The sequence below is a fragment of the Lontra canadensis genome, unplaced genomic scaffold (genome assembly GCF_010015895.1).
Source record: "Lontra canadensis isolate GAN:19392208 unplaced genomic scaffold, GSC_riverotter_1.0 scaffold15, whole genome shotgun sequence".
Lineage (NCBI taxonomy): Eukaryota > Metazoa > Chordata > Mammalia > Carnivora > Mustelidae > Lontra > Lontra canadensis.
In genome coordinates, this window is record NW_022631009.1 from 14,362,305 (window position 1) to 14,374,618 (window position 12,314).

Genomic DNA, 12,314 nt, shown 5'->3' on the forward strand with positions numbered 1-12,314 from the left:
AAATTCTGCAATACAGAAATCATTATTTCTTCTTGGGTCAGGTTTAACAAATTCTGTTTTCCAAAATGTTTTTTCCATCTTACCTACATTGTCAAGTTTATTGATGTAAAAATTGGGTGACAATATGCTCTCCTTTTTAAAGTCTAGAAGGCTCTGCAGTAATGTCTTTCACTTTTCAATGGTACTTTTTCTTCATCTTCCTAGAGGTTTAGTTTTATTATTCTCAGATCTTGTCTTGTGTCCTGGTTTAAATTTTACTGACTTCTGTTCCTATCTTCATTTTGCCCTACATTTTATTTTCATTAGGCTTAATTTGTTGTTGTTCTAGCTTCTAGAAATGGAGGCTTAAGAATCTTTTCTTCTGCCTATCACTTTATATTACCATATCCCCAAAATTTGTCTCAAGAATTCTCTCTTTTCACTCAGTCTATAATCTCCAAGGGCATTTCATTTGTAAGTTATGGCTGCAATATCTACTTGTATATTGTTGATTTAAAATTTTTTTTAACAGAATGAAATAGTAACACCCATCCCCATCGGCTCTCTAATTTCTCATAACCAACCTAATTTCCCTATCTGCTGCTTCTCTTTTTTGTACATCACTCATATCAATGGATAATTTACCCAGTTCCTAAGTAAAACACCTAAGAATTATCCTTATCTCTTTCTGACTAGTAGTAATGAAATTGTGTTAACACTAATTCCTAAATCTCTTTCAAATCCATGCTCCCTTTCCCCCCATGCTTCCTTCTTGATCACTATTGCTACAATTCTTATTCAGGCCTCATCATTTTTCCTCTGGACTGTGTGTAAAGGCTTGTCTCCTGGTCTCTAGTTTTTTTTCTCTACCAATCTAATTTTCAGAGATCTTTCTGAAGTGTAAACGTGATTGCGCCATTCCTCTGCTCGAATTTTCTTAATTGCTCCTATGAGATAAAAAAAAAAAATCTAAATTTCTTGGCATTGCACATAACGAAATTTTTTATGCCATCAGTCCTACCTTGCTATGCACTTCCCATCAAAAAAGAAAATAACGAAAAAAAAAAATAACCTAATTTAAAAATATCAAATGACTTGCGTACTTCTTCACAAGCCAAGTACCCTCTTTTCCTCATTTTTTAAACTATCATGCTCTCTCTACTTGAAGACATCCTTCTATCATTACTATTACCACCACCACACTACCCAAAACTACTAAAAGCATTTTTTACACATAAACCATAGTAGTAGGCTTAATCAAAGACTTCTTAAATATGAAAGTAACTTGATTATTCAATAACTCCAAACTCAAATTTGTATTTAAGTATTTGATTTTATTTGGTATACACCACTATGACCTTATTGTAACTGAAATCCAATACAGGATTTTTTTCGTTATTTATTTTCTTTTAATTATTAGTCAACTCCACAAAGACAATAATACTGCTGTGGAAGACCAAAGGGGGAAAAATGATATATTTATTTACAATTCTCTATATTGTAAACATTTAATCCAGATACTGTTACTAACTTATAATGAGAGAGCTTTACATAGACAAGGAAGTGATGCCCACATTTCTATTCACATTCAGCGATAGCATATTAAATAGATCAGATTTTGTTTTCCATTAGCATTATGCTTTCTTTAGATAATTATCTAAACTTTCAAAAGATCTAAATATATTCAAGTCCTATACAACTAAAGCTACTAAAGCCAACATATTTGGCTTATAATTTCCTTTTTAGAATAATTTAAAGTGCTATAAGCAACCTGGCAATCAACACTTTCTATAAGAACAAAACTACCTTTAAACATTAATTTACAAGATAATATACAATGTTTATCTGGAATAGCTGAAATTTCAGCACAAGGTCACTGTCACATGTATAACAGCAGGATTTTTTTTTTTTTTTTTTTGCATAACATGAAGCTTTGAAATTAACTGATGAATGACCGCCACAATGGCATATTATTGGTTTCCTACAAAAGAGGATAAGAACTACTAGTATATTCTATCTTGTCTTTGTTTTTTTTTTTTTTTGAGGTCACTTGACAGTAAGTTTGCATATTCAACAAGTCTACTGAGTTACAATATTGTCTACTATAATCATTGCCCTTTTATAACAGCAAATGCTAATGGTAGTTAATAACATATACCACTCAAAAAAACACACTTTTTTTTTCCCTTTTGAACAGGAACCTATATTTTGGGAGTTGGTGTGCAAGAAGGCTAAAACAACAGAACTATAAAACAGTGTATCTGACACAACATGTTGAAGAAATATGCATCTGTTTCATAGTTTTTGTACTTATGATAATGCCCTGCTAAGCTACAAATACGTAAATAGTATATTTTCTCGCTTGATATATTAAGTCCACTAGAATCAAGTTCTCATTCTCCTTTGTATTATATAACTTTACCAGATAATCCAATCATGAAAGCATATGCCCAAACCTGCAGATCATGTGCACTGTGGTCTATTACAACCAGAATTCTCTTCAATTTTCATTTTTATTAAAATGAAACTGAGAATACCTGAAAATTAATAAAGAGAATGTAGTAGTATGAATTAAAACTAGAACTCAGTGGTTTATGGACTATTCATTATTTTGGCATGTATTTTTTCCTTCACAAGAAAGTCTGACTAAGTTGAGCCTGTCCAAAAGTCACCTGTTGCAACCTCACAAATACCTCACAGCATTACCTAGTCTATTTTCTCAATGTCCCAATTAGACTGCTCTAGTAAAACAATCAACAGAGTTTTAAAAAGAATAAACCAAAAGAGGTTCAAAAAAAAGAGCACCATCCTATTAGGAGACTGAGATAACATGGACTGTAGATGAGGTGGTTACTGTGATTAAAATGCTGCCAAAATTCTGACAAAAGCCAAGCTGTTATACTGCATGGACCCATACCATGGTCTAAACCTAAAAAACTCTGGGACAGAAACATGATTTTAAAAATAAATTCTAAAATTATAGCTGTAAAAAATGGTGATACGATTAATTTTAAAGCACAAGTGACATGTTACATTGTATTGCTTCTTGAACTTTCCAAACAATGCTTGTCCATGTCAGGTTTGGGCCATTATCCTGCCAAGACAGAGAGCATTACATTTATTCAAAAGCCCAGATTTCAATGTCTTGAATAAAGAAATCTTCCTTCTTAGAAAGTGTATGATTCCCAAATGTTTTACAAGAATGGCTTCTTCCATGGTAGAGATCGCCATCAAGCCAAAGGGCAAATTCTCCCCTGCAATACATAAAAGAAAACAGTTTTAGCAATAATCTCTTAATATTTATGCCCTAAGTTGTAAGATAAATATTGCAGGGGTTGTAAAATAATAATTTTAATGTGACATTTCAATATTCAAAACTCTAAAATCATTCGTTTTTTCAAACCCTTTCCTACTCCTTTCCATACCAGTACAAGGCAATTTTGTTTTGCTCACATCCCAGTATAAAAATCACTTAGTGCACAGATTAAGCAACAAAATGAATCCTCTAAAATTAACTTCACATAGAATTCTTTTGGCTGTACAGGTGCCACTCTGTTATTCTTTGCCTGGTATTACGAGTTTCTCTTTGGTAAATGGTTTTAATATATTTGACATGAGTTAAATATTTAATGTATTTAACATGAAAACTCCTTCTCATCTAACATTAACATGCATAGTTAATGTTAAGAGTTCAATCTCTAATTCACAACTTAGGAAACTTTCGACTTCAGTTTGCTCAAGGTCCCATATATAATATATGTTGAAACCAGAATCTAAATCAGGTCTAACTCCAAAGCCTATACTTAGTCCATCACATCATGATTTACATTTGGGGGCTCCTGTTTGGAATTCTGGAATATCAAAGTCCGTGTTGCTCTAGGTTTCTGAGCCTGTACTCTCCTTCTTCAAAGACTGTAAACTGGTCTTAAGTTGCTATCAAATGACCCAATGTTTAGTTTTAGCTAACTGCAATCACGTGGTATAATCAAAATCAAGTTCCAGCAGACACTAATGACATTATGTATGTTATTTTCAAAGATTCAAGGCATCTTTAACAGCTTGAAATTATCAGCCATTTGCCTGTGAGGACTTCCTGGAGAGCTAACTGAATCACATTACGACTACCAGTTGGAGTAGGGCTGAATGACTGCCTGCACCCCACCAATAAAAAAAGGTGTAATTGGAACATATAAACATATGCTGATTCAACTAAGAATAACATAGTTTTTAGTTATCTGGTTAGGTCCCTCAGAGAAAGCTATAATAACCATGGTAATTTTTTAATCACTAAAATCATGTCTTCCAAACACCTACCTATAGAAAAGCTTAAGAGAAATTTGTTAGAATCACTCAGGATAATGAATATTCTTGCATACTAACAAAATTCTGCAGCCTAACTCAATTATTATAAATCCTCTGCTGTGGGAAACAAATAATACTTTTATAAGTTTGGGAATTATTTAGCATACTTTATATCCGATCCTGAAGGATGGAGAGAAATACCAAAAGAAGGAGTCAACGTTTGCTAAGAAGCACTATTTGAAAAGTCTAGGCTAGGAGAAGTAGAGCAAACTACTTCCAAACACTGTCTTTTAAAGACTGAATAAAGTTGGGGTGCCAGAATAAACAAAAGTTCTCATAGTGCTTGCCATGTAAAGGGAATCAAATTAATGACTGAAGCATACTGTTAAAAACAAAGCAAATAAGAAAACAAATTTCTGTTATTCTCCTACATATCAATCCAAATAGTCTCTAGGGTAGAATAAAAAGGAAACAATTGGATCTTTTTAATACATTGGGAGAAACAACATACCATCGTGTTTTTAAAACATTTGAGAAGGTCTAAGATATTAGTGTATTTCACTTTCAAATACCAAGGAGTCACTCTACTCTAAAAGATGGGTTTTAATCAAAAGGGAATCAACAGCATTTTAAAATGAATAAACAAATATTTTATCAATAGTTTCACATACTACATATAAGCACCTCCCTGTGAATGTATTTTCTTAATCGTAATATACAAATTAAGATTCAAATGTCCAAACTTTCCAAAAATAACTGATTTTATAAATAACACAGATGAACAGTTTCTTTAAACACCTCATGGTAAAATGTTCAAGAGACTTACCCTCCACCACCAAAAGCTAGTGAATCCATGTCTCCTTTGATAAAAAACATATTATCTCCTGTCCACTTAAAGACCTACATAAATAAAAAGAAAGCTTTAAATATGTAGATGGAAACAGTTACTATATAGAGTTAGTTCTCCTAAATCCCAAGTACTTAACAAAGCCTAGATTGACAGTAAGAGGAATAGTAACAGTACGAACGAAAGACTGGGCACAAGGGTCTGATGCTTTGGGCTTCAGTAGTTGTATGACTAAGTTTAAAAGCACACAACTTTCATTTCCAATTCCTCAAATCTTACTATCTCTTTACACATAGTTCTCTTTTCTATATATGTGTCAAGAACTGGGTGGTTAGTGAAAAAAGTTGAGGCAGAAAATCAGTTAAAAAATTAATATAGATGCCATTAACTTTTACCATTAAACATAATTGTACACTAATTTGATAATACTTTGATATAAGGCCAAGGTATTTTCTGTGGATACAGATTTGACCATCATCATTCTTAGGTAAGCCTACTACGTATGTTTATGGTTTCTAGTTTCAATTTTTTTAAAGAGCAGTGAGGACATAAAAACACTTAAGAAGTCCAAGAGCAAAATTTCTAGATGTTCACATTCTTAAATATCTTTTTTACGAATCTTCCATGGGAATTTTACTTAAACCTAATAAATAGCCATTTCTAGCACCGCACCTCACCTTTATCAACTTTTTCTTAAGTATTCATTATACTTTTCAATAAGATAAACGTTTTAAAATTTTTTTTCAATAAAATAAACTTTAACATTTGCTTTTTCATAGTTATAAAACATCTAATTTGTAACATTATCTGGTAGAAATAGCATAGAAAGATTTAAGTATAAGCACAACTGATGCTTAAAAAATCTGTAACGGGAACCTGGGTGGTTCAGTCAGTTGGCCTTTGGCTCCTGGTTTTGGCTGAGATCATCATCTCATGGGCGGTGAGATCCAGCCCCATGTCAGGCTTTAAGCTTAGTGGGGAGTTTGCTGCTCTGCCTCTCTTTCCCCCTGCCCTCACCCCCCACCCCGCTCACACTTTCTATAATGAGTAAATAAATCTTTAAAAAAAAAAATCTGTAACAATTATAAACTTCCAGTTAGCTGCAGGCATCGGTTATATTTTATGAGGGAACAGAAAGCACTGGTTAATCTGGTGAGCCAGTAAAGCACAAGGTATCTAGTGTATTATCAAACCCTTCCTATTCTGCTCATCATAGACACTATTTTTAAAGACTACTTTTTTAACCAACTGTGCTGATTCCTTTTTCAAGATTATAATTTCACTCTTAGGAAAGGTTTGACACACCGAACTTTAATGTACCTAAGATGCTGCGACTGCATGCAATGTTTTAAACAGTCAACATATTGATTGAAATTCATGTACATCTCTACATTTTAGATCTTACTGGCAATGGAATGTAGTCAATCTAAGTTAATCAAGCCATAATAAAGAAAAAGAAGTCAGGTAATTAACTGATTTAAACCCAAATGATTAATTTTTTAAGTTTTCAATACTTACATCATGCAACTTAGTAACTGAAAGTTTCTAAGAATTTCACAAAGGCAATTCAGAACAGTAATAATGATGTATACTCCTTACTGAGACCATGATGTATGTCTGATACTATGCCAAGTGTTGTATATATGATTCTCATTTAATTTTTAAACAATCTCATTACATTTTATGGTTCCCATTCTATCCATAGGAAAGTTGACTTCAAAATGGTCAAGAAGTGTTAAGTTATAGTTAGTAAAAGACAGAGATGAGAGTCAAATGTAAGTGTGTATGACTCCAAAGTGCATGTTCTTTTCATTATGCCATCTCTTTATAAACTGGATTTTGGAATAATTGTCCTTACCTCAAACTCTGGACAGAACGTAAAAACAAAGGTCTCTCCAGTACCATAAAAGCCATCACTCACTTTAAATGGCTCAGATGCTAATGCACCAAAAACCTAAGGATTAAAAAAAGGCATGCTCAATGACATGACTATTAATTTGCTTCATTAAGCATTACCTCACTATTTAGGTTTAAGTTAAGATGTAAAAACAACCAGAAATGTAATATAATTTTATCTACTTCTACTTAAAAAGGAAAACACGATTGGCTATTATAAAATTTGCATTATTGTCAAGTACAAAGCCTCTCACTTCTCAATGGAAAATTTTTCCTAGTTTTGAAATCTAAAAGGATGCTTATTGGGGTGCATGGGTGTCTCAGTCATTAAGCGGATGCCTTGGGCTCAGGTCATTATCCCAGGATCCTGGGACTGAGCCCCACACTGGGTTCCCCGCTCAGCAGGAAGCCTGCTTCTCCCTCTCCCACTCCCCCTGCTTGTGTTCCCTCTCTTGCTGTCTCTGTCAAATAAATAAATAAAAATCTTTAATTTAAAAAAATTTTTAAAAATTAAAAAAGGATGCTTATTATGACAATTAAACAGTCTTAAAAAGTGATTATTGGGCGCCTGGGTGGCTCAGTGGTTTAAAGCCTCTGCCTTCAGCTCAGGTCATGATCCCAGGGTCCACATCCGGCTCTCTGCTCAGGGGGGAGCCTGCTTCCTCCTCTCTCTCTCTCTGCCTGCCTCTCTGCCTACTTGTGATCTCTCTCTGTCAAATAAATAAATAAAATCTTTAAAAAAAAAAAGTGATTATCACATTTCAGGAGAACATATATGCACAAAGCACGTACAATAAGGATAACAAGTTACAGAGGGATTACAGGATTTAGGAAAGCAAAAACCCTTCTGCATGGGTAAACATTCTACTACTAAAATGGTATATGCTCTTTTTGTTTTCATTAGACAATAATGAGGGAAGGCTTTTGGTCTGAATTTCTTGGACCTGTAATGCTATGCTTTTACACAGAACAAGATACAAAACATAAATAACCTAAAAAAAGAATGAGTGAATAAGGAACTAGGACAAGGTATTTCAACGCTCTGGGTCTAAGTTTCCACATCATAAAATGGGAATGTAGAGAGTTTTATAGATGATTTCTATAGTCACTTTAACAGTCTTAATTTTTGATAATCTATTGATAATCTACTTTTACGGCATTTATATTTTTAAAATAGCCTTTCTTACTGAAAGGTGTAAGCATATATATATATACATATTTCATATAAATACAAACACACAGCTCAATGTTGAATTATCACAAAGCAGTCTCATTTAACCTTCAATTAGAACAAGAAACAGAACATCATTAGCACTTCAGAAGCTATTCCTGTGCCTCCTCAGCATCACCACCTCCACTTCCCCAGGGAAGTTAAAAAGCCAGAATACCATAGATTTGTTTTGCCCGTTTATGAAATTTCCTTAAATGCATTTGTAAGACAGTTACTCCTTAGTGTCTGATTTCCAACTCAATATAACATTTGTGACATGAATCTATGCTATGGCATGTAGTAAGCAGTTTCTTCATTCTTGTGCTGCAATTACCTTTTACTGGGTATATAACTTTGGGGAAGTTGATGAAATTCTTTTAGTCATAGTTACTCTTCTTGAGAACAGTGATGATAAAAGTATCAATCTCATAGGGTTTTGATGATTAAATAAGATAATGCACATCAATGATTAGTCAAATATGTAGAAACAGCACAATAAAGATGTCAGCAGTAGTGTTTTGTTTTTTAAATTAATATTGCTATTTCATCCTGTCATTACTCTCCAATCTGAACTAACTGACCTGAATTAGATGCTTCAGGAACGAACCAAAACCAATACCAATATTTCTCTTGCTTACCTATGGTTTTGTTCTTGGTATCTTCTTCACACAATTATCTTTAACTTTCAAAACTATGCTTCAAGACTCTGTAATTTTCACCCTTTCCATGAACTTCATTCTCACCTTGTCCAAATAGATATGAACACCCCTTATGCTTTCTCTAGGTTCTCACTACATTTGGCATATTTTGCTTATTCCAGGAGATACTAGTATACCTAAATGTTCTTTTTTACCAGTCTATAATCCCTTAACGGATTCATGCTCCTATCTATCCTCTGTAGCACTCAAAAATGTCTTCTATATTAGAAGTACTAATAAAATTATCAGATAAACTTAATAAAAATGTACTAATGGAAATTTTATGAAAAATATATTAAATGTTTAACTGTAAGCTCTTAAAGGGTAAGGTGTCTACTTAGTTATTTTTCATACCTGCCCATCACTGTCTTTAATCACCATCAGCACTGGGGTGTCTAAACCTGTCATTGTTCGATAAAGAGTCTTCAAGCTTGTGCCATGCTTCCCAGTGCCATAAACAAGAGTCCATGGATAGCCAATTGTTCTTGGTGGAAGATGCTTGGTAAGCTTTGAAAAATAAAATGTTAACATTTTACATTTAGCTTATTGTCAATATACAAGACAGTAATGTCAGCTGAAATGTAATGGTACTTTATAAAATGTAGGCTACAAAAATAACAGTAGAAATTATTCTCAAAGATACAGAGATGCATAAAGAATAATTGTACACTTCTCAGAATGAAACAGTAATTGTGCACCAGGAAAAGAAAGGAACATGCCAAATAAGGACATGGATTAGAAGAGAGACAAGAAATAGGGTTTACTTATTGTTTTTACCCTCTGTATTAAATTAGCAAAAATACTGAATGGACTGTTAAATTATTAACAAACTCTCAAATAATGGGCCCTAAAAACTGAGCTTCAACATTTTATAGCTGTGTGACTTTGAGAAAGATACTAAATTTCTCTATGCCTAAATTTTTTCACTCATAAAATACACACAATAAAGAGTATCCAACTCTGATAGGTCCTGTAAAAAACACATGACATAATCACATAAACCAAGTAACTACTACACAGTAAGAAATCAAAATTTTGGCTATTATAACATCTCATATAAATTGCTATTTTTTATTTTAATGTCTGCTCCTAACATCTTCTGTTGCACTAGTTGCTATATTTTATTTACTTTTATTCACAGGAAAGGAAGACTAATAGCAGTAACCCTACTTCTTTAGCTTGAAAACAACTAAAAAGAGGCCGTTTTACTCTTATGGGCATACACTCAGAAATGCACATATGTATGTCATACCTTTTCAATTTGATCTGGCAGTAAGAGTTCACTGGGATCACTTAGGTTTGGTCGAAAAGATTCAGACTCCAGGTCTGCTTTCAATGGAGCAATCTGCTTTGAATTTAGGTCTTCTCTTGTAGTAATCTAAAGAAGTAAACAGCAGCAGCATGTTAATATAAAAGTGCAACATACATTAAACAATGTCTGCCTTTTGAGAGAAATAAAACTTTGTACCTTAAAAAAGTAGGCTAAAACTTTAATTTAGGATTTTAGAAGTCAAAAGATGCTCCATCTAATAACAGTAGTATATCCAAGGTAGGGAAAGATTTTTTAAATATAAACAGACATTTTTCTCAACCACTGTATGATGGAAAGATAATGATTAACACCCTTATTTCTGTGTGAAAGGAAAAGTCACATGCAAACTTTAATTTTCCTGCTGAAGGGCAAAAGTGAGCCAGCTAGCTTGCTATTTATCAGTGCTATTTAAAATATGTAGGATTTCTTTTTTTTCATGGTAAACATAAAAATAGCCAGAAATAATTAAGAAAACTTTCTGGGTGCCAAAATTTTAAAGAATGATCCAAAGAAAGTATAGCTTTTCATCAGTATGTGTGCATACATAGATTTATTTGCTTCACTGAAAAATTACCATTACTTAGAAAATGACTTCCTTATTATTACTTTCAAAACAATTTTTGTAAATAGAGTTGGACCACACAAGAAATTTAAAAGTCAATTTTTTCATACCTATATTTTAAAAATTAGATAAATGTGACACATTAAAAAAGAATGTATGCTTTTGCATGATGGAAATGATCCTAAAACGATATTCTTAAAATGATAAAAATGTCAATTAACTCAAAACAAACTTGGATACAATCTATTCTGTTGATACTTTTTCATATTTTATTAATTATTTTATAAAGTACCATTATTACTTTTATTTTAATATATAAAATGCAGTAACATTGGGAAATAAAAGATATAAAACATAACTACTATTGATTTAACTTATAAGTCGGAAAATAGTACTCTATTGAAGCAGATAACTAAAATGCAGCAATGTCCAGCAACTGATTCCATTAAGAATGAAATCTTGCTAAATTATTTTGTTCCTTTAATAGATTTCTTACCAAACCTAAACAGCATATATTTTCAACCAATACATGTTCTAGAACTGTATTGTTTTTTGATGAGAAGTTAAACTATGTTAATTCCTTCACATCATCAGCATGTTTTACCCTTATTCTGATGATGTGAAAGGTTAAAAAAAAAAATCCAAGCCAGCATGAGAAGCATTAAAAGAAAAGAAAAAATTCAGTAGTTCTAGCACAGCCATAAAAACATCACTCATTAAGAAGAGGAAAGCACACAATACACAAAACTGAAAAATGAGTTCAACTGTATCACTTTGTTTCTTAAAAAAAAAAATCACAAAGATTATTTCATGGAATTTTAAATAATTTATCTAGTTCTGATATCTAGGATATTATTCTAAAGTATTTCTAATACCAACCAGGAATACCTCAAAAACAAAAACAATTTATCTCATTTAAAATATTTGATGTGAGGTTGATACAACTGAAATAACCTTAAAGAAGAGAAAATATTTAAGTCTTGTTATTCATTAAAAGGTTTTCAATTGTCTGATAGTACTTCATCTTTCAGATTTTATTTAGTAAAGATTCAACCTCAAACCCAAAACATTCTTCCAATTTTAAAAGTAAATGGACACTTCTCATTGCTCTAAGAAACACACAATACTGAGAATAGTTCTACAGTGACAGAAAATTCCTCTGAATATTTTTAAAATGAAAAGATGACAGAAAAGATAATCCTAAAGCTCTTCAAGGCAAAACTGGACTCTTTAAAAACAAAAAGGAATTTTCTGATGGGTTATTTTAATGCCACAGTCAAAACAAATCCTTTAAAAATGAGATTTGCCCTGACGGAAGACACTAAAAACAGGGAGTGTTCAATCTCCGGAGGGATTTAAACTACTGAATGGGGCACCTGGAGACGTCTGCAGAGTGTGCGTAGTTCTTCAGTATTTAGAGCATCGATCCTGCGGTGATACTCAGCCACTGACACTACCTGAATATGGAGACAGGAAGACAATAATTCCACTGACAGTTGAGAAAAAGA

The 12,314-nt window shown here is 32.6% G+C and overlaps 1 protein-coding gene across 14 annotated transcripts in view; it reads right to left on the minus strand.

Moving 5' to 3' along the window:
- Positions 1 to 1,292: 1,292 nt before the first annotated feature.
- The window catches only part of OXR1 (oxidation resistance 1), a 444,696-nt gene continuing 433,674 nt past the window's right edge, over positions 1,293 to 12,314 (minus strand). For 10 of the 14 annotated variants that reach the window (XM_032858478.1, XM_032858479.1, XM_032858483.1 and 7 more), the window contains 6 exons: positions 12,183 to 12,263; positions 10,185 to 10,310; positions 9,287 to 9,439; positions 6,987 to 7,082; positions 5,108 to 5,181; positions 1,293 to 3,233 (listed from right to left, as the gene is read on the minus strand). In XM_032858478.1, the coding sequence (XP_032714369.1) occupies positions 3,098 to 3,233; positions 5,108 to 5,181; positions 6,987 to 7,082; positions 9,287 to 9,439; positions 10,185 to 10,310; positions 12,183 to 12,263 (666 nt within the window). In that variant the 3' untranslated portion in view covers positions 1,293 to 3,097. The remainder of the gene's footprint in view (positions 3,234 to 5,107; positions 5,182 to 6,986; positions 7,083 to 9,286; positions 9,440 to 10,184; positions 10,311 to 12,182; positions 12,264 to 12,314) is intronic. The other 4 variants (XM_032858477.1, XM_032858482.1, XM_032858489.1 and 1 more) reach the window with 2 other exon arrangements.